Genomic DNA, 23,508 nt, shown 5'->3' on the forward strand with positions numbered 1-23,508 from the left:
CTGGCCCTGTGGGCACAAAGTGAATAAACTAAACTAAAACTTTTTTATATATATTCAAAGAGCAAAACAAACCCAATAATAATGATAAAAAACACAGCTTACACGTGTTAAAGAATCTTTAAAATGCACAGATTCCAATACGTTGTTATATTAACGCTACTGTTCAGGGATTAGTGCCACAAATGTGATATCCATATATATATTTTTTTAAATATCCCCTTCTGTTGACAAATCACATAGATATCAAGGACATGTTTTAAACAAACGATTTGTGTAAAAGTGTACTGGTAAATTAAAGCCCAAACATAATTTATTTACACTTTTATGTGTTTTCTGAATTAATATTTGGGGGAAAAAACCCAATATTATACGTATTCACAGAAATGTACAGTAATAGCTAAATAAATGTCAGATGCCACCTGGAGTGTTCTGTTTATTGTGGATGTTTGCTTTTTACTGCCAACCACAGTAATTTCTGGATGTGTTTTCATTTCAAATGGTGGTACAGCAATTTTGTTTGGCATAATTATTTACACATCACAGTTCTGTCGTCCGGTTCCTCCAAATACTTCCAAATGTGGCTTTGCCTCGTTCCTTTGTTTAGAGATTCCATTTTATTAAATATTATTATTATTATTTATTTCTTAGCAGACGCTCTTATCCAGGGCGACTTACAATTGTTACAAGATATCACATTATACATTATTTCACATTATACAGATATCACATTATTTTACATACAATTACCCATTTATACAGTTGGGTTTTTACTGGAGTAATCTAGGTAAAGTACCTTGCTCAAGGGTACAACAGCAGTGTCCCCCACTGGGGATTGAATCCACAACCCTCCGGTCAAGAGTCCAGAGCCCTAACCATTTTTTTATATATATTTTTTATAAATATATATTGCAACTGTCGGAAGAAACACTTGTCATTAACTTTATTACCCCGTGTGGACTGGATACCAAACCACACCCACTACAGCATGAAAAACACCAGTGAAGTGCACCAATGAAGCGCCAGATCGAGAATAAAACCCGCCCCAGTGTCAATCTTTCTGTTGCACCAATTAGAAAAACTATTGGGAGGCAATTGCCAAACCCCTTCCTTTTTATAATATCCGCCCTTACTGTGGCACTAGAGCAGGCGGATACTTGATGGACTGCTGTATATGATAATAAATTACTAAAATTAATACATTAAATATGTGTGTTGCAAAATTTGTCACATGAACGATTATACGTCTAGCATATTGTTCAACGTTTAACCACTTCTTTAGAGTTTATACATTTTTAAACATGTAAAATTCCCATCCCTAGTTGTTGCCTCTCTCAACGTATTCAAAAATGCTCTATTGTAATGGAAGCTGTTACCAACAACCACAATGGTAACAAGGTCAGACTGAAGTCACAGACCACAACAGCTATGCAGCTGAATGTCTAATCCTGCAAGCACATAAATGAAAAGCAGCATAACTCTTTCTGTGAGCTGCTTGCTTGGATCCTTCCAAAGAAACAGATGTGTGTGTGTTACTAAAATAATTGCAAAGGCTTTTAAAAGCCTGCTGACGGATAATAAAACACAGTGCCTGGTTTTGAAATATCAAAGAGCAGCTGTTAAAAGGCACCGAAGACCCCAAGTAAAACCCCCTAACATTGTTTACATTTTGCATTTGTGTGTGAAATGTTTTAACAGATTCTTCCTGAACACTATGGTTTATATTTAGCTTTTGCAGTATGTGGTGGTTAGTATGGTTTTTCAGATTAATTTAACCACTGTTGTGTTGATTTGACTGCAGCTTGGGGAGATGCAAGTAACTGTTGTCAAACCTTTTGAAACGGTAGTATGCTGTCCGTATTTCTTTAACACATGATTTGAACAGACAGTTCAAGTTGTGTGGGTGGAGGGAGATTAGTATACAGCCAAGGCTGATAGAGCGCTTTGAAAGGAATTGCCATACTAATTTAGTGCAGACTTCCAATAATGAGTTCTTATTAAGTCATGTGTTTATTTTTGAAACACATTTAAGTTTTTTTTTGTTTTGTTTTCCTGTTTCTTGGGCTGAAGACTATAGGTGGAACAGTTGCTATGGCATCTAGAAAATAAACCACAGCAAAGGTGGACCCCTGTATATAATCCACTAAGAATTATGCTGAAGGAATGTTGCATTTTAATAATAAAATACTCTCAAGATACTAGCCTTAGTTTGCTGTGTTAATGTATTGGTGGATTTCTCTAGTTTCATTCTGTAGTACAGTGTGGTGGAGTGCCCCGCCTCTGTGGGTATTTATGTGTTATGTTGTATGTGGCGTGTTATTGCTGGTGTATGTATTGGTGCACGGGTGATTTAAAATGTATATTTGTATTTAGGCACAGGGATTGAACAATCACTCCACGTGCAGATTAAAGTTGGTATTAGTGTGGAAGCATGGGGAGCACAATTAGTTCACGTGCAGATGTACCGAGTTTCCAATTGAATGATTGATTAGCAATCGAGTACAGCTGCATAAAAGATGCAGTGTTTCACTCTCTTTGGGTTGGGTGTTCAGAGTAGAGAGAGGAGAATAAATCAAAAGAAAACAATTGTTGTCACCACTCTGTTGTCTACATGCTTCCTGGCCTGACATCACCACCAGCCAACCTGGTCACATGCAGTGATCAAAATGCAAATAAATTATGGTGATTTGGATATCAACAATACAAGCAAAGCAGTAGTGTGTGTGTGTGTGTGTGTGTGTGTGTGTTTTTTTTTTTTTAAATCCATACAGAACAGCTGCAGTTTATACTCCAGGGTGTTTGACGGTACAGCAATTATTGACAGACTTCATTGATCCTAATCTGGAATAAACCTGCCAAGGGCAATGGAGAGATGATCTGGGGGATGTATAGTAGTGTTATTTCTACAATATATGCAGAATTCAAATTTAGCTCTGCAGCAAAATGTTCTTTGTCGCTGCTGCAGGGGTGGTCAGAGATGATTTTATTTGTTGTTGGCTCGGGGCTAACTGAGGTGATGACTTAAGTTATATAACATCAAAACATGTTCCTTGGTCATTCAAGCTTGTAGGGTGGAGTTTTGTATCTTTTGGGTTATGTAGGCCTATTCGTACACTTGTTCCATGAGCGTTGAAAGTAGCTCATGGAAAAACTTTCCTTTTCCACTTCTGAATAAATATCTTGCACCTGAATGTTCGAAGTTTGATGTGTTATTACTGTACAGTTCAGAGAGACAACCAAGCTGTTCATCAAAAATCTTTTGTCTCCTGCCGTATATATTTAAATGCTTTCTCATTGTTAAAGGTGTATGCAAACACATAGTGCAATCTTTTGATCAGTTGCTTTACCAGCTGTACATGGTTGGTAGAAGCTGCAGTGATTCCCTGTCTGTTTCCAATCCTAGAGGGAGCAGCTACAAACCATGTAGCTGTGAAAATCACATCCACTTGGTTCGCATTCCGTGATGGAGTTCCAGGGGCAACTGGCAACTTTTGAGACTTGATTCGGTTCCTGCCTCATTGAAAGATTGGCTGTTGGATTCTTAAGCAAAACGATGCATGCCAGGGTTTGATGAACTCTTTGAAAGTACTTGGTTGTCCTGAAAGGGCCCTGGCTGCAGTCAGGCACCATGAGTGTTCTGTGGGCTCACCTTAATCCTAACTTCAACACCTGTTCACCCCCTGCTATTCAGTCCTGGGCCTTTCTCTAGCAGACAGGCAATTGTGCCAAATTGTGTTGTGAATCAGTCACGTGGCTATCGACTGGTTGACAAAACTCACTGCCCCTGTAAGATGAGCGGATTTTTAGGGCAAAGGCCAGTAAATGAGCTTACTGTGCTGTCTACTGTAATAAATAGATCTGTAATGAGGGAGTGTCATTTTTTTTGTAAAATTGTGGTTTTTACAGTAGCTGCACACATTCAGTACAGTTACCCATTTCATTTAAATAAAGTAAAAAAAGGTTCCTCCATGTGACAATCCAAGAATACTTAATACTTTTTTTTATTTTTTATTATTATATATAAATGGATTGTGATGCAGAAAGGCTCAGATCACCACCCACCAAACAAAGGTCAGTCCTTTAGAACTGTTAATTGAATTTCCATCTAAGCTATTATTATTATTATTATTATTAATAATAATAATAATAATAATAATAATAATAATAATAATAATAATAATAATAATAATAATAATAATATTTAAATAAAAATAGGTTAAATAAGATTATATTTTGCAGGGCATCAAATATGAATAAATGCATTATTCCAGTGATTTTATAATAGAATGTTAATGCACTATTTTTGTTTTTTGCTGTTCTACATTTTTTGAATGCAGCTGTTCATTTTAACAATTTTTTTAACACAACGATACTCACACACGTTTTGTCACCATCATATAATTAATTTCCAACGCAACTAAAAACCAATAATCATTGCGGCTGATAAACTGACATTTTGTGCAGCCTGTCAAATGCTACGTGTGTGGTCTTAACAGGATACAGTTCAGTTACAATTACAAAACACCAACGCCAACAAATGTTTCTTTAACATAGTCAGTCTTATACAAATGCACACAAAAAAAAAAAACACCAAGTGCAACGCCTAATTGATAGCTCTCATCAGTCGACAGCAAATGTGAAACCCGGTTCATATCATGACCCCCTTATCATGGATTATATCTGCACGGCAATTATGATATAAAACAGGTTCATCTGTACTTGCTGATGTGATGATACATTTGTGCCTCGCTATGGTACTGAAATCCTCATATGATAAACAGGGACGCAGAATAACATAAATCAAAATTCGAAGGTAGCATACGTTTTTGTTTTAAATGCTTCATTGCGTTATAACAAATTTAATGAGAAATGGCACTTTCCTTCTGCGAACAGCTTTAGAACAAGTGTGACTGACATGACGATGATACGTATTCAGTCCTCCAAATTTTCTTGTCAGCCTGTTTCGTGCATCTGTTTTTATTGTATCAATTGTGGTATAAGCCGCTTCGCATGGGTACGTAGATCCAAATATGGAGAGCACAAACAGAGAACTTTTTCATGGTCGTGTAGTTCTCTGGACATATATAGACGGACCAGAATTATCCCAGATTTGCTTTAATTCAGTTTTCAGCTACGACACTGCCTGCCAATCGTTCTAGTTGCAGAGCTGCTTTGTCGATTTTTGCGAGAAATCACCATCGGGGATGATTGAAAAAGGATCACGGACACTCTTTCACTAAACCATACTGCATTCTGAAGACCCTCTGGCTGTGGTGCTATTTAAAATTGTTAATTTTTACATTTCTTTTACTTTTCTCACTATGTTTGGCCATGTGTGCTTAACTGTGCAGATTGTAAGGGGAGCACAATTCTAAAATAATATTAGACGTCCTGCCAAGTTTGTCCTATCCGCGAAGTGCTACAGAATAAGAACTATGTACTAATTGCTTAATGCAGCTGGAAAGCTGAAACAGTGGGGCCCCTCCACTACCAGTTCCATGCATGGTTGAAGGGGATTACCCATAAATCTAGCAGAGTGGAACATAATAAATTAGATTCAGCTGAAACCAGCTTCCACATGAAAGGCTGGCTTTGTTCCCATCTGGTATATTAGGGCAGGTCATCTACACACAGGATGTGCTGTGTTTTCTTCCCTCTGCAGGCTTAGACATTGGTTTCCAAAAAACAGTTTATTTAATATACAATTTCCAAGGTAAAGTTTGGTGCAAATAAATTGTCTGGGTAAATATGTGGGATGGTTGTGAAATCAGAATACTGCTTATTTGCTGTGGATGCTACCACCTGTCTGAATCACCATGTAATGTTAGTGAAGTTAACCTGTATAGATACTGCAGTGCAATAAACAGCCTTGTAGGCACTAACTTCTGTAGCTATTGTAAAACCCAGGAATTTCTGAATATAAATATAGGGGAACAAACCAGAATAAGAACCTTCTTGCTGTTATGTGCAACGTGTGTGTGTGTGTGTGTGTGTGTGTTTTTGTTCAACTTGTCTGTTACAAAGAGCAGTCTTTTTCCCACCCACACAGTAAAGCTGGACTGTTTACAAGGTATTTTTATAACAATGTCCTGAAGCTCTCCAAAGCGGATGCTGTCAGCATTGATTTCCAGATTTCTTTCATGTCAGGACACGAATGTAGAAAGTGTTTGCTCTTAAAAGTTTCCAGATGCTGGAGTTTTACCAAATGGACCCTAAATTCATGCATTTTGGTCACACAACAGAGTTTTGTGACCATTTTTGTTTGTTTTCTAATTTTGAAGAACTAGATTATGCATTAATGACCCAGCTATTGGACATGCTGATGCCTCTAATACACCTTACTCGTCAACACCCTGACTGTACCAGTAAACATTTATTTTGTTTTTCTCAACAGGCTACTTTTTGGAACCTTATACCCTGCATACTCTTCCTACAAAGCTGTGAAGACAAAGAATGTTAAAGAATATGTAAGTGTCGCATGAATCCACTTTTAGTAGTTTACAGGTGCTTGTAAAATAGTGATATTACACAAATTAAATGCAAATTCAGTAAATGTTTGTTGGTCATGTTTTGTTTTGTTTAACTGTTAAATGTTTGTTTTGTTAATAAGATAGTACTAATCTTTAATATAATACAATAAGTTATTTAATGCCTTCAGTATGTTAAGATAGTAGTTATTATGAATTGTATTACTCTGTTTTACAATCAAAGAACCTTGTTGTGCACAGAACAGACAGACTGTCTGCCATGTGATAAATGCAGTATGTGCAGAGATTAGATTTGTAAGTCACATGATTTAACTGGAATGTAGTTCTGAGTTTAGGAGACCTTTGAACTTGACATGGGGAAAATTTGCTTCAGGCAAGTGAAATGAATGTGCGCAGGATTTTTTTTTCTGTTGAGAATTTTGGTTACCATAGATGGTTGGGTTTGTTTTTCTTTTGGAGATTAACTGTTTACCAGTCATATACAGCAGCATACTGTGAAGAGCAATGCCATTTCCTGATGAACAAGAATCCAATGAACATGCATCAAATATTGCTTTTGATAAATGTCGTTTCTGGCTTTTTTTTTTTTTTTTTTTTAATAAATTTAGTAGTCTCCAATTGATTTTGGCCCTGTTGTTCTCCCAATTTGAAATAGCCAATTATTTTAGGCTCAGCTCACCGCTATCACCCCTGTGCTGACTCGGGAGCGGTGAAGACGAACACATGCTACCCTCCGAAGCGTGTGCCGACAGCCGACCGCTTCTTTTCACTCTGCAGGCCCACCATGCAGCCACCTCGGAGCTACAGCATCGGAGGATGTAGAGGTCGCTGGTGCACAGCGAGGACACCCAGGCCGACCTCAGCCCTCCCCACCCGGGCGACGCTCGGCCAATTGTGCGTCGCCCCTTGGAAGCTCTCATCCACGGTCGGCAGTGGAATAGCCTGGATTTGAACCGGTGACCTCCAGGCTATAGGGCGCACCTTGCGCTCCATGCTGGGTTTGCCGGATTAGTGGCGCATTTGCCGGATGCGCCACTTGGGAGCCCCCCATTTTTGATTTTTAACCATCTAAATAGTAAGCTGCTAACTTGTCAGTGTTAAAGATGTATTTTATATTATTGTACAGTACTATACAGTCTGTGTTGCCAATATCGGGACCAGTAGTTTTGTATATTAAACAGCAATCGTGTTTCCAGGGTAGTCATTAACTTGAACTTCTAACCGTATCTGCTGTAGGATTTGAATGTTTGTACAGTAGTATGATGGTGGATCCGTTCTGTCCATTTTATTGTTAGTGCTCTGAAGGCATCTAAATAAAACCCCTAATCTATAGGATTGCTTGCTGCATCAAACATTGAAAAAAATTGATAATTTGGCCTACTGTTGCATAGCTCTTGCTAGCAAAACCCTTTTTGAAGAAATCTAATTTCATTGGGCATTATCATTTTTTTGTAATGTTCCTTGTTTTCAGGCTTTTTCAGCGCTTCTCCCCTGATGTACTATAGTACATGCATTTAGATCCCCATGTTTTACTTTTGTTTCTTCTCCATAGTGACAAACCAGTATGAGGAGAGGTTAACATAAGCTGTACTGTATAACAGGGTTAGTTTTTAAAGCTAAAAATAGAGTAAATGCAGATTGCTTTCAGCACACGTTGGCGCAGGTTTACATGGCTAAACTGAGTTTCTGGCCCCAGTTCAAATGACTGTTTTGTGTGGCAGCTTTCAGTTGAAGCATCTGTGGCAGTGGAAGAGTGATAGAAACAGGTGATTTGTTTGTTTTTAGAGGGTTGACTCAATCAATTAGAAAACAAACTATTCATTTACCCATCCCAAGTATTTATTGTTGAACCAGGATTTTTAGTGCAGTACAGTAAGCCTCTAAATAGGACATCACTGACATTTTGACAGTGAACCGTAAAACACCAGTTTGAAAATCTAGTAACGTTAACCACATCAAAGGGTGAAGGCCAAGTGTTTTTCCTATTGCCTGTTTGTTTGTTCCCACGCTTCCTGTCTGAACAAAGCCGAGATCATACACGAGATTATCTCCAAGTACAGTAATGGGGGAACACTTCAAAACTAGGACATTATTTTTGTGTAATTTTATGGTTTGCTTTGGAGAAACTCAATGCTAACACCCTTGTGTATTGTACAGGACCAGTGCATTTTATAACGTGTATGCTTAAAACAGTACATGACTTGCATTGCTAGAAGGTAATGTGCAGCATACAGTAGTATTTTACCTGAAAATATGCAATATTGCGGCACCTTAGATGGTATCCATTTACCAGTACAACAGTCCTTGTGATAGCTGTCTTATTATTTTTTTGCATATAAACTAATCTACAGTATAAATGGCAGCACACTGAATACACATGCTACAGGGAGTGATACAGAGCTAAAGTCATTATTAAAGCTTGTGTCTGAGGCAAGGTTGAATTTTTTAATACATCACTGTACCCTTAAGGCCCAGTTTATTCACAAAGAGGGTGGTATAGTAGGCAACACACAGTTGTCTCCTTGGCTCGATTGCATGTCAACAACTCTGCCACCACTCTGAAATTAACCCTGCATGGGGTCTACAGTACAGTGTTTCTAGTACTGTTGAATGATGTCATTCATTGCATCCTCCTTGAGATCAAGTCTGGAGGTTATTACACAGTGATACAGTCCTCGATCGAGCATTGCCTCTTCACATTTGTGCACAACCAAGCTGATTTATTTTGCCTGTCATTGAGCTAACTCTTTCATCTTTTTCTGGTCGACGACATCTACTGTGTGTGGACATTAATTAATTTTAAACAAAATATTAAAATCTAATCAAATTGTAAACCTACGTCACACTACCTCCTTTGTAAATACAAATACTCATCTACTGTAATAGTATAGCGTTCAGTAAGCTGTGCAAAAAATACAACTAGATGCGTGAAGTTGACTTGGAACCACTCCAGCGGGACTTGCTTTGATCTTTGTCTATATATTAAACCTTTGACTACAGTTAAAGTATTTTTAGGCAAGGAAAAAAAAAAAATAAAAAAAAAAAAAAATAATCTGAGATCTTTGGGAAGTGTGCTCAGAAGTTTCCTGTCTTTTTTTTCTGTTTGTGTGTGTGTTCAAAGAACTTTCACTGTGACATTATAAACCCATAATTTCTGCTAAATTACAAACGAGTCACTTTGAATATCTGATTTAATTTGCCTCGGCAGCAGACAAAATTTCAAAGTTTTTTTTTTTTTGCAGGCAAATGTGGGGATATTTATATATTCAGCATTTTATTGAACAATACAATTTATTTTTCACTACAGCTTTCAGTTGTTAAGATACAGTAGTTGACTTAGAATAGATGCATTGGGTTCAGGGAGACCATTTATAAAATTACCGTACTTTTGAATCTTGGTGCTGAATAAACTCCAACTTGAAGGAATGATCTAAGTTCAAAAATATGTTTTCTAACGGTGCATTCACTTTGGAGTGAGAGGTTCCCTTAGTGGGAATTCTGATTTCAGTTACGTTGAAAAATGCATTTTTTTTTTTTTTAAGCTGGCGTTTTTTAATCGTCATTTTCTAATTTTAACTGACTGACCTTTTATAACTGGTCAAGGGAGATTCATTGTACAGCTTGCTCAAGTAATCTATAGTAGTTGACATTTTGGCACTCTACCTTGCTTAATGGAAATTTTTGTTTTACTTTCTGTCAGGCATTTAGAAACCCCACACCCTTCTGGGATTGATCAGTGTCCTCCTGTTTCACAAAACTGCAAAGCCTCAAGTCATTACTAAAAACAGACACTCATTATTTTCTTTTAGTGACTCAAGCACACTATAAATGTAGTGTTAGCTTTTTGCTGCTGGTGCATTTAAAAATAAAATTGCACCTTTTACTTGGTGTATTTTATGTCTTTTAAGAAAAAAAAAAAATCCTTGGGGGGTGGGGAAAAACAACTCCTTAGTAATTTTTTTAATACTAAAGCTTTTTTTTTGTTTACCTAAAACAAGAGAAGGGAGAATGAATTTGAAACCACTGTGGCACAAGAAGAAACTATTTAACATCACACACAACTCGAAACATACCTTACCTTTTGTTAAGAAAAAAAGGAGAGTAGTGGAAACAGAACTGCACTCAGTCACACAGCACACACATGGGGAAAGAAAAGCCTAGCAGTACAGTAGTCCAAAACGCACCCAGCAGCTTTGATCTTAGTTTTATAGCGATTTTTATGTTTTTAGATGTTTTGCTTATATATTTTTAATTGCAGTATTATTTTTTATTTTTATTTATTTATTTATTTATTTATTTATTTATTTAAGTGTAATACTTAACTTCATAAATGTATTATTAAAATCTGAGAAGTGATTTTGGAAATGTAGGGTCATTTCGGAGAAAACCACTGCAATTTCCAGTAAGCACTGGCCCTACCAATGACCCTCCATCTGTGGAGAGCTTGATCTGAATAATGGTCTAATTGTGCTGCATTACTGTTGTGGAATTTACAATACAAGTACATCTTGCCACTTCCCATAATTGTAAATGCTTTCTGCTCAAACAGACCAGTCCAAGCTGCATTGTGCTTTCATCTTCTGATTTATCAAATGTACAGTTCTGCTGGAATACTTTATGTATTGCATCATTTTGCTGAATACAGTTCTGCAATTGATGCTTGCTTGCATGTTTGGATCAACCTACCCACCAGCTTGTTTAATTGCTTGTCTCCTTATTGTAATACATAAATACTCAAGCTTGTCGAAACAAAATAAAAAGCAGGTTCTACTGGATGTTCTGTTGATTTTCAGCGTTTTATAGCCTGTGGAAGGAATTCCATTCCTTTAAAGAAATGCAGTTCTTGTTACTGTACGCAGTTTATTTAGTGAGGAATTCCCCACTGTATTTAGTAAATGAATCCTCATTCAGCAATTTGCTTTCTGCAGAAGTCATTACATAATTGAGGTAGAAGCACTTTCCTTTCATTTCCATGTCTTAAACATTTAGCATTTTACAGTATCTCACTGAGGAGAAATTGCATTATTATTCTGCCTGCAGCAATTTCAGTGTTTTGTTATTCTGTGAACTGTTTCTAGATGAAAACTGTTTTGAGTCGGAGACCCTTTATCTCCTTGCCATTACCTGATTGATACAATACCATTTAAAAATAAATAATAAATAGAACAGGCTATTTGGCCAAATAAGCTTTCTCCTCTTGTGACACTTGTCCTGTGGAATTATTAGGCTTATGTCTAAACATACAAAATTACTACACATGCCTTTTTTTGTAAGTCACAGGAGTTTTTGTAAATGTTCTCATTTATAACCACTGTGGTTTGTTGGGTTATTACTGATGGATCATTTATGATGAGAGGGAGAGAAGAGGTTTAATTTACAAGTCGCAAGTAACTCTCTTACTGTACTGTGTAATGATTAGAGTTCCTTTGTTTATAAATAAGCCAGAAGGTCACATTTTCTTGGTTGCTAATTCTATAAAATGTGTCTGAACAACCAGCAAAATACTAGGATTAGTGACTGTTTTTGTAAAGTGGGTCATTGCTAATCAATTTTAATTAATTGGTTTACACTACAAATATTACATAATAGCATGTTTGTCTAATCAGTCTGGTGTAGCTACTTGTGCAGTGTTGCTTAGTCTCTGTAATCTCTGTCTGTATTAAAGGTTTATCCCCTTCTAGTAATGTAGCTACAGTATCTTATATCTGAAACAAAAACACATTGGAAATGTGAAAAAACGCCAAGTTATCAAAAGTGCCCAGCCAAGCAAATAGGCACAACTGTAAAAGCGGTGGAGATCAAGGTTGCCCCAATTGTTTCTACTAACTTGGCTTGTGTTTGTCATGCGAGTTCAATTTGCTTTTACTGTGCCTGAAAAACACAAGCCAAGTTACTGTTGAAAGGGTTAAGATGTGAATCTGTGTAGTGTAGCGGTTATGTAGTTGGAGTGAAAGTATGGCTAGTTAGGGTTCAGATCCTGCCAATTATTTATTTATTTATTTGTTTGTTTAATTTATTTATTTTTATTTATTTGTATATATTATCAATTTTTTTTTTTAATATGCATATGAATGCTAAAGTGTGGAGTAGTGGTTAGGGCTCTGGACTCTTGACCGGAGGGTTGTGGGTTCAATCCCCAGTGAGGACACTGCTGTTGTACCCTTGAGCAAGGTACTTTACCTAGATTGCTCCAGTAAAAACCCAACTGTATAAATGGGTAATTGTATGTAAAATAATGTGATATCTGTATAATGTGAAATAATGTATAATGTGATATCCTGTAACAATTGTAAGTCGCCCTGGATAAGGGCGTCTGCTAAGAAATGAATAATAATAATAATAATAAAGTATGCCTGTTTAATGAAAGTGTCATATCAGCTACATGTTTTTCACATTAAGAATGTGTTTGTTTTAGATCGGCCAGGGTGTCCTCGGCTCACCTGCTGCGTGGTCCTCAGATGCTGTAACACTGAGGAAGCTGCATGGCGCGGCTGCTGAGTGAAAAGAAGCGAATGGCTGATGGCACACGTTTCGGAGGACATGTGTGTTCGTCTTCATCTCTCCCGAGTCAGCGCGGAGGTGGCAGCGGTGAGCCAGGCTTACGAATTGGGCATTTCAAATTTGGGGGAAAATGGGGTAAAAATACGATTGGCGATTCCAAATTTAAAAAAAAAAGTATGCTACACAAATAAAAAAAATATATATATATATATTTAATTTAAGTCTGCAATATAAACCCTGTGTGGGAATCTGACCCAAGACATGGGTCTAATGGAGATTGCAATGCAGACACCCTAGCTTTCACACCACAAAGTTTGTATTTTCATTTCACAACATTTGCAAGTAGTATAGCAGTAAAGTTACAGTTTTTAACATGTAACAAGATGAACAATATGAAATACTGGTTATGTATTATCCCGATTTTGTATTGAAAGCTTTCATCTGATTTTGCAAACCATCATAATAAGCTTGATCTGTTCATTTAGTATGTTGTAACATATTCATGTTTAGGAAGTAGTACTTGGGGAGGCGGTGTTGAATTCTCAAAATGTTTGTTTTATTTGAAACTACAGAGAATTCCTGTCGGGCCGGAATTCACGGCACCAAAATAATAACTACGTTTTTAGTCTTATCACTTTTTCACTGCGTATTCACTCCGGTCACAGCTCACACGCTAGCTCAGTCGCACCCACAGTTTCTCGTTCAAGTTCAGCGCTGGACTGTCTCCAGTCCCCAGGCTCATGCACCCTCTTATTATATAACCTCCTGTCGTTTCCCGCCGCTGTCATGCTCATCAACCAGTCACATCCCTGTTCTGCAACCCCCAAAAACACACATTCTCCCCACTCATTCACTAACTCCCCGTTTCCCATGCTAAGTAATGGCGTGACCCGTTCCTCTTACAATACAAGTAACATATAAAAGATAGTCGAGACAAACTGAACAGATAACAAGTCCTGCAACAAAGCAATTGTCCGGGTCCTTACAGTATATTTTTTTAATTTGAAAGTTGGCCTTTATGTACAAAAATCTTCTCTAATATACAATTGAACAAGAACTGTTAAATATTTATTCATTTCATACTGTATTAAATGGCATTGTTTATATGATGGTGAAAAACAAATAAATATCAAGATAAAGAAAGAAATGTCTTTTGTATTAATTTATTGATTCATTTATTTGAATATTTATTAATGTTTTACTTTTACCAAATATAGGTTGTCCTTCAGCATAGCTAATTCTCAGAAAAGTGTACGTTCCTTTTTGTCCAGTGTGGACCACAAATAGTGTTAATCTCATCAACCAGTATCGAGAGGAACCGTACTTCCTTGCGCCAATAGGGACCACAATGAGCGTAACACTGACAGGAAACCAACATTTTTCAGAGCTCAAGATCAGAATCTCAGGATGATGATGATGATGATGATGATGATGATGATGATGATGATGATGATGATGATGAATGATGACTCAAAAGATCTCCAAAATATAACAATATAAGTCCCAAGAATTCTCAGCTGGCTGACTTCATCTTTCAAAATACTGCTTGTCTCAACTGATCATGTAGCACTGACAGTAACGCGCTTGCAAACTGATGGTTATAGTTTCAAATCCCAAGCATGCCAGACCTTTTTGTATATTTATATAATTATATTTTTTGCAGGCAAATGTTCAATTTTAAAACAGAAATAAATAATTTAATATAAATGATATAGACGTCACAATAAGTGTGTTCCCTAGCATATTTCTGTGTTGACAAAATAAGTTAATTGTCATTAAACTCAGATGTCCCGTAAATATACGTGGATAAAAGTGCCTAGGGTCTGCAAAAAAATCTGCAAAAAAATGTTGGGAGAAAAAGGACATTTTTTTACCTTACTTTGGTGACTTATTTCTCTTACTGTATTGCAGGTATTGACTTTTTTTTCTTTCCTACATTTTAAGAGTGATGGGAACTACAAATTAAAAGTGAAATGGTGCCAATACCCTAAAAACACTTAATATCCTTGCTGTGTAGAGTGTCTGGCAGTTCTCGCGCTTTGCTGATAACTTGGCGCGAGGAACTACTGTTCCTCTCAGTTCAATTTGTTTTAATTAATTTGGAGGGTAGGTTTATCCAAATTTAGTGTTTTTGCGGTTTAAAGATTAGAACAGTTTTACATGCTTAAATAGACCCGGTTTGTAATCTATAGTGCTGATATAATGCATTGATCACTTGCGGTCAAAACCAGGCTGTGGAAGTTCACAGGGAGGTTGCCAATTAAATCTCAAGTTGCCTGTCAGTGTAGTAATTCCAGGGCTGTGTACATTCATTTTACTTTGTTCAGTGAGGCTTAAAATATCCAATAATACCTCAGAGCCTGAACGGAGGGGTGTTATCACATGACTGACTGGGTTAACTTTGAAATTGAAATGCTGTCTCTCTGAAAGCCTGATGGATTTCAGCTAATATTACAGCAAGTGCAAGCATACTAAACAGTGCATTGCACAGAGCTATGACGGGCTGGTTACAAATTTAAAGTCATAGTTCCATTACATAATATTTTAAATGTGCACATCTGATCCTGGGTGAAAACTAGGTTTTACTTTGATGTTACTGCAGGTATTGCAATTGTTGCATGTAGTAGGGCAGTGTCTTTTGGGTTCACAACATGATATATCTTTGAACCCTTTGTGGTCCTATGTCGGCCCTGGTCCGACATTACAATTTTCCCTTTCCGGTCCAATGTCGGACCCTGTCCGACATCATCAAAAAGACATAAAAAAAGGTCTCTAGTCGTTTTTTCTCCAGAAAAAGCCGAGAAAACCATTCAATGGCCGAGTGAGACCGATAGAAAAAGACCGAAAAAAAAAGGGGCATATCTCACCAATACAGATAGCCCCGGCACCACAGAGATAACACGGACATAAACAAACAAGATAGCTGCTTCTGCATCCAGCGCTATCATGGACATAGAATATCACAGACATTTGCAGAGCTTTTTGAGATGTTATAGTAATAAAATAATGACTTGGATCGAATTGAGATGAGGTGATAAAACGAGTGATCAGGAGATGATTTATCGGTATGCACGACTATGAAGAGGTATGTGAAAAATACAGCAAACAAGGGGTGGGCCTGGGCTGGAGATGCAATACTGAGTGTCCTGTTGATATGCAGTGCCTTTTAAACCTGTTTTACTGTGAAAAAATACTTTTAAACAGAGCGTCTAAAATAAACTGTGCGTGTGAAAATAAATTGGACCGGACGCGCTGAATAAATGGAACGCAAAGGGTTAACACATTGGTTACAATACATTTAATAAAACATGAAAATTGTTTGTTCTAAACTTGCAAAATTGTTTTATTTGCTTTTTTATGTAGTAATGGAAACAAGTACAAAAACATTTAATAAAATGTGATCAACTGCTGAAATATTTCAACTATCTTAAATATGATAGCATGAAACATTTCCATTGTGTACAATCCAGTAATGAGATCAGCATTGTTTTGTAAAAAGTTGCTAACATGTGAATCGTTACACCTCTAAAATGTAGGCTACTAATCCATTGGGTATGGTACTGGTACCTTCACAGTTGATCAGTCATGAACAAAATTCCTGCTGCACTGAAAACAGAGAACCTGCAGTATTTTTGATACTATGGACATTGAAAAAGTGGATGAGAATAGCTGTGAAATGAATTAATAAAAATGGGAAGGGCTGACAATTTGGCAATCAGGGATAGAAATACAGTGACTGTCAAACTTTTTTATCCTAGTCGATTGTCCAGAACTAATTTCATCTGAATAGGATGGTGGTAGAGATCTGTCAGTTTTTTAATGATTTTTTTTTTTTTTAGAGCATAAAGACCTGATCTGCAGTGGCTGAAACGCCTCTCTACTGTATTGGTGGTGGTGGCAGTAGTAGTAAAGGGCAGTTTCTGGTGTTTCTGCACCTTTTATTAAACAGGATCGTCCCTCAAGCACTGCTTTGACACTTTCTTTTTTTTTATATCCCCCAGGTTCGCTGGATGATGTATTGGATCGTCTTTGCTCTCTACACCGTACTTGAAACAATCACAGACCTCACAGTTTCTTGGTAAGATCACAAGTATAATAGAAATGCAGATTGTAATGATATTTTATGTAAGAATCTCATTTAACTGGTGCTATTGAAATTAAAGTTGCATCACATTCCCATTTCAGACTATCTAGGCAGGATGGCAGATCAGACTGTATTCCAGTAAATCATATGAGCCTCACTGAGGTTAGAAACTCTTTAGTTAATGGAGGGAGGGGGGAATTAAATGCTGCTACTTACTGTTAATATCTGGTTTTCAATGTCGATGACCATCAAATAAAAATGGACTATATACAAAATACTGTAGCAGATTTATTCTACAGTTTTTTTTAGAGAACTGGTATCATTCATTGTATTTCGGGTGCTTCAGTACATCTACTGCGTTTGCAGAAGAAAATTAGAAACTTCAGACTGTGTGCAATTGACTTCACAGTAATTGTCTTTTGATTTTGTAACACTTCAAGCTATATATCCACGGCTGGCAATGAAACGTGAAACAAGCAATGTGATTGGTCGAGCAAGGCTCCAGCTGTCCTTGTATTGGATGGATACGGACAGTTGGAGCCTTGTCACATTCTAAATCACTGCGCTTCCTCGCATAATTAATTATCGGACGATAGCCATCTTGCTTTTACAGTTAGATGCACAGCTACCAATTACCTGCAAAAAACCCCAAAGTAGTAAGTAGACATGCCGATTTGTGTGAAGAATTAATTAAATGAACTGGAAGATGGCAAAAAAAACAAACAATCGCTGTCTTTTATACTCAGTCACCCCGACTTTGTCACTTAAAATAATGTATTTTTAGCAGTTTGTAAACGCTACAGAAAAACAGACACTTCTGTACATTATCCACCCCTCTCAGACACAGACCTTGAAAAATTACTTCAATCTGAGACGTCGTATTTATTTTTCTTCCTCCCGTCTGTTCTGCTCAGTGTGTCTGCACTGTCAGTGACGGGGGAAAAAAATAACTCGGTTCCGTCTCAACTCCGCGCCCTAGTGTATCTCTTCAATGGCAATGTCCACAATATTAAAAATACAGATGTACTTTCTTTTGCATGTGCCATTAAAATTAATTTATTCAGTTTAGTGTCGAGTTATAAATGGGACTACTTTATTGGCGTAAGGATTTAATAAAAAAATGACTCATTTTTTTCCATAAACATTATTTTATTGTGTTTTTTTTTTTTTTCTTCAAATCCACAGTTTGACCTGTATTATAAATGCATAAGGCCCTTCAGGGCATCTGTATACGTTGAATATACAGACTTCTCGGGGGTTGGAGGCACTCGGCTTCGTCTTGTGCCTCAACGCCCCGAGGCGTCCGTATATTCGACGTAAACAGACACCCTGTCGGGCCTTATTGTGTGTCTATATAATATATAGAATATAAAAATCTATCATGGCTACTTGATAGATGAGAAACTTTGAAAAATAAATTTGTTTTCCTTTTTCCAGTGCCACCCATTGCATAATTTATACATTGAAAACATCTTTCCATTATTTAGTATTATATGAATGAGCTCCTCTCTCTCTCTCTCTCTCTCTCTCTCTCTCTCTCTCTCTCTCTCTCTCTCTCTCTCTCTCTCTCCCTGCTTAACCCCTCAGGTTTCCACTCTACTATGAACTGAAGATTGCATTTGTAATTTGGCTGTTGTCTCCATACACCAGAGGAGCCAGCCTTCTCTACAGGAAATTCCTGCATCCCCTTCTTTCTTCAAGAGAAAGGGTGAGAGAATACACATTCACTTCAGCCTTGTATCAAATACCCATCTTCCTCACCTGAAACTCTCGAAGCATTGATAACCTATGTATTTTTTTACCGTGTCAGTGTGTCTATTCATTCATATATCCACGATATTAATGGGAATATTATTTACAGCAGTTCTTTTGTACATGATATTCATGTAAAATAAAAAGGCTCTCCCATTACAACAGCAAATGGTTAACATGTGTCTAAACCCAGCTAAGTGTTAATCTTTTTCAAATAGTTTTCCAAGAGGCTGAATGCTTTGGTTTTCCTCTAAATACATCCGTGTTTTGAAAGAATCCTTTAATTCAAGTTCAGTAATTACTTTGAGCTGAATACTGGGTGGCCGCAGAAAAAAAAGGAAACTGGCCCTTGTCCATTTGACTGAAAAATAATGTTCAAGAATGAATAGGCGTTGGTGCTCAGTGAACTGTGGCATGGCAGAATCATGTCTATCTGAAAATGAAAATAAGTTTCTCTGGAACATACTTTGACAAATACATTTAAGTTTCCATTTTCCAGGGCCACCCATTACATAATTAATACATTGAAAACATCTTTCCATTATTTTTTCAAGCTTTAATCCTTCAACCTGTTATTACCTTTTTTGTTTCTTTAGGAAATTGATGACTACATTGTTCAGGCCAGAGAACGTAGTTATGAGACCATGGTAAAGTTTGGCAAGCAGGGATTAAATATAGCAGCAACAGCAGCTGTCACTGCAGCTGTTAAGGCAAGTTGAATTCTACTTTCCTTTTGGTTGTGTAAAAGTGAGTTGATTTTTTTAAAGCGTTTCTTTTTATAATGTATTCTTTTATAATGAAAATATCTCTTGTATTCACATAAATTGGCATGCCCTAAGGCCAGACTGACACATCCATTTTGTGCTGTAACAATATTGATTTTAGTTCCATGGAGTATTTGTCATTCTTGCCAGGAACATTAGTTTTATTTTAATGTAGTTGTAAAGCAATTCCTATATACAGAGATGAAAAATCTCTGCTGATTGGTGGTTTTCTGCTTTTACTCGGTCCCCCGGGGCTATTGATGTGATGATCAATGCAGATTGGGTGGGGGCGGGGGAGGGGAGGAGATGAGATGCTAATTCAGAAGTATTCATACCCTAACAAGGAAAATAAAATGACTAGCTTGTTGAGGCTAGGGTTGCCACGATATCAAAACTACAGTTTTCGATTATTTAACCATTTTTAAGGTGGGTCTAGTGACTTTCACCCAATAGCAGTTGGCAAGGCGGTTAAGTAATAAACCCGCTAGTGTATCCTGAGGCAACAGCTGGGTTATTGAGAGCTGAGTAAAGTTAATGGTTGTACAGTAATAATACTGCTGTCATACAAGGATAATAATACAGGCTACAATGGAGAAATTGGGGGCTTTGGTAAAAAAAAGAAAAACCTACACAGCCGGGTTAAAATTATGTGTTGTGGAATTTTACCTATATGTATATGCCTATGTATATTGCAGTTAAGGGTTAAACTCGAATTATTCTTTAGCAATGTGCGGCCCTGTGGCAGGATGACAGAGGATGAGGCTCAGAGACAGTGTGAAGAGTTCAAAATAAAGCTTTTATTACACAAAAAATACAAAATAAACCGGCACGAGGGCCAAACAAAAGGGTTTTAAACAGAAATAGACAAAACAAACGGTAATGCCACCAAGGTTCTTCAAACAAAAAAACAAACAAACAGCAGACCTAAAATCTTCCTCTCCTTCTGGAACTCTCCCCCTAATGGGAGGCTGAGGCCTCCTTTTATGCCAGGTGGCTGGGTGTTAATTGAATAATTGATTACTCCCACCTAACGCAATAAACCTGGGCAGGGAGGAGAATTTAACCCCATCCTTGCCAATATTTACAAGGGCAGAGTCCCTGCTCTGCCACAGGCCCGCTATACACATTAGGTTAAACTAGTTTTCTGTATATGCAGCCTGTGGTAAGTCTGGTTGTGCACCTTTGCTGTAATTAGATTAGTTTCTACTCTCTGCCTGAGTAAAAATAAACATCTGAACAGACATTGGTTTATAACATACATATTTATAAAACTGAAATGATAGCAATACATTTTTTACTTTTCAACAGCAATCGGTTTATTATCAGATGCACAAAAGCAACTGAACAACGTAGATAAATAAACTTAGAAGAAAACTTTACAGAAGCGCAGCAGCACAACAAGTTATAAAGTTAAAAAAAAAAAAAATCAAATTATTTTTCTTTTTTTCTGGGGTTTTTTTCCCGACAAAAGGGTATTCCTTTACCTTGAGTCTAAGGCTGTTCACAATCAACACAGATAATGTGCTTCTACACACGTGCTGTCCTGAAGTTAAATTTTTATTGCACTTGCCAACCTGGCATTGGAGTCTCTTGCAGCTCTCAGCGGGGTTGCCAGCTTTAGCTGTGTGTACACGCTTGGCAGTCTCCCTCTGTTCCAAATGCTTTTTGCAGAGTTCCTGTGCTAATTGTAAAATATATTCTCTCCTTGGTAAATTCTTCTCCATGCATTCTTGGTAAAGTACCCAGGAGTTGATGGCTGCTAGGTTCAATACATTGTAAAACACCTGAATAGACCACCGTCAGGAGCCAGCTTTCACAAAATACTAACGTTCCATCTGATCCAAAACATCAACTCCATATTTTGTTGCGTTGTAAAACTCCACGGCCTCTGGTATTTTATTTATTTTTTTCACTAGTCCCGATGCTAATTGACTGACCGAAAAAGCGCACCTGGCAAGCAGGCGCCAGCCTTTGAAAAGGCTGATTGAAAAACAATAGACTGTCAGTCATTCACTCATGCAGAGAGTAGAAACTAATCTAATTACAGCAAAGGTGCACAACCAGACTTTTATCACAGGCTGCATATCCGGAAAACTAGTTTAACCTAATGGTGTATAGCGGGCCGCACATACACAAACAACATATATGAAACAATTAAAAACAAAGCATTAATATTGTACTTTTACCATATACACACCTTGCACAATAATGTAAAGCAAATTAAATATCTACTTGTTGAAGCAGTTTTTATTAGTTTATTTGAGTTCAGTTGTAGCAGCAGCAATGTAGCCAAAAGTCACAGGGCAGTGACATCACTTCCCTAGCAACAAGCCTCCTATGTTAACTTGGGAGTGGGCTCTTTCAATGCAGCGGGTTTGTGCATTTAAGAAAGGAGAGGAAGACTCATGAAATTAGTTGGAGACAAGCTGATGAGAAGCAATTGCCCTCCGCAGTACAAATTAAAATGGTGTGCTGTTTTTTATGCGAAAATTTTAAAAAAGCAAGTCAACAAAGTTTTTAAAAAAACATTTACGATATATTCATAAGTGAAATGGAATTAATACAGTGTCAGGCCGCTGTCGAATGATAAACAGGCAGCGGGTTGCGTGTCCCTGAATTACAGCTAAACACATTGTGGATGGGTAAATAAAAATAATAAAAGTAGAATGCCGTTCTGTATAATCAAAATACAATTGTTTTCTGTGTGGCTGTCAATGTGACTGCTCCCGGGGCTTATAGGTATAATGTAATATATCTCCTTTATTTCTGCACTCCCGCGTTTCATGCTTTGTGAAAATATTTAATACATACGGACAGAAAGGTACACAAACGCACAGCCCCATATGTGTTACATGACTGGAGAAAATTACATTTTAAAACCAAAAAACGCCAAAATGACTGCCATGGGCTTCTAGTGTTTAAATATACAGTAATGATACAAAATGTGCTTTTCTAATGTCAAAATGTATGGTTAATGTTATGTAAACTGCTAAATGTTGAAAGAGGGTTTATATATATATAGATAGATAGATAGATAGATAGATAGATAGATAGATATATTAAAAACAAGTTTTAAAAAAGTTTGCATTTGTTTAGTAAGGCTAAATTACTTTCAGTCAAAAACTGTTACAGACTTTATAAACACTGCTTTGTATTCGCACTGCAGCGTATTTGTTTACATTTGTGACTCAATAGTGTCAGAGCTATTAAAAAAAAAAAAAAAAAAAAAACACTCTTGGGAAGACATCACACCAAAATCGATCGTAAGACTTTTAAGTGTTACATAAATGTAAACTGTTAATGAAATAAAACAATGCAGAATCCTTATTTCAAAACATGAGTTATGAATGGTCCTTATTGTCCTAATTTTGCATGGCAGGTGCTGTTTTGTTCACTCAAGTATTGGTGTCTCTGGGTTTGTGAAACCAGCAGTTAAAGTTCACATTATTTGGTATACATTCTAATTTCAGTTGTAATCTGAATTTAACTTCATTCAATTTGGGTTCCTGAGCTAAAATTCCAACACTGCAGTGGATCCCAGATTCTTGCCACTAGCATTTTTTTTTTTTCCTTTACTTCTCACTTTCATCTCTGTATATATTTAAATATTTGTATTGCATTTCCATTAACATATGCTTCTATGTTTATTTTCTTAATACTACTTTTCATTTGGGCAATTCATAAGACTGGCAGTTTAGAAATTTGTATCCATTTTAAGTTCTCGTGTTGTACATTGACAACTACTGTAATAGGAACAATATGTAAAATGAGTTCAGCACGTTCTCTCTGAGATACAACCGCGGAGGAATTCTGGCTGTACTGCCTAAAAAAAGCTCCTTAAATGCTTGTAAATGGGCTGCCTAACAAAACCTGTTTTCAAACTATTGTTTTTTCCCTTAATATCTCCACAATCTGTGCTGCT

The 23,508-nt window shown here is 37.0% G+C and overlaps 1 protein-coding gene across 2 annotated transcripts in view; it reads left to right on the forward strand.

The window, feature by feature from the left end:
- The window catches only part of LOC117414475 (receptor expression-enhancing protein 3-like), a 38,550-nt gene that overhangs the window by 9,475 nt on the left and 5,567 nt on the right, over positions 1-23,508 (forward strand). Inside the window, exons 2-6 of one of the 2 annotated variants that reach the window (XM_059026501.1) lie at positions 6,392-6,464; positions 12,901-13,073; positions 16,988-17,064; positions 18,658-18,778; positions 19,419-19,532. In XM_059026501.1, the coding sequence (XP_058882484.1) occupies positions 13,005-13,073; positions 16,988-17,064; positions 18,658-18,778; positions 19,419-19,532 (381 nt within the window). In that variant the 5' untranslated portion in view covers positions 6,392-6,464; positions 12,901-13,004. The remainder of the gene's footprint in view (positions 1-6,391; positions 6,465-12,900; positions 13,074-16,987; positions 17,065-18,657; positions 18,779-19,418; positions 19,533-23,508) is intronic. The other variant, XM_059026500.1, reaches the window with a different exon arrangement.

The sequence above is a fragment of the Acipenser ruthenus genome, chromosome 7, assembly GCF_902713425.1.
Source record: "Acipenser ruthenus chromosome 7, fAciRut3.2 maternal haplotype, whole genome shotgun sequence".
Classification (NCBI taxonomy): domain Eukaryota; kingdom Metazoa; phylum Chordata; class Actinopteri; order Acipenseriformes; family Acipenseridae; genus Acipenser; species Acipenser ruthenus.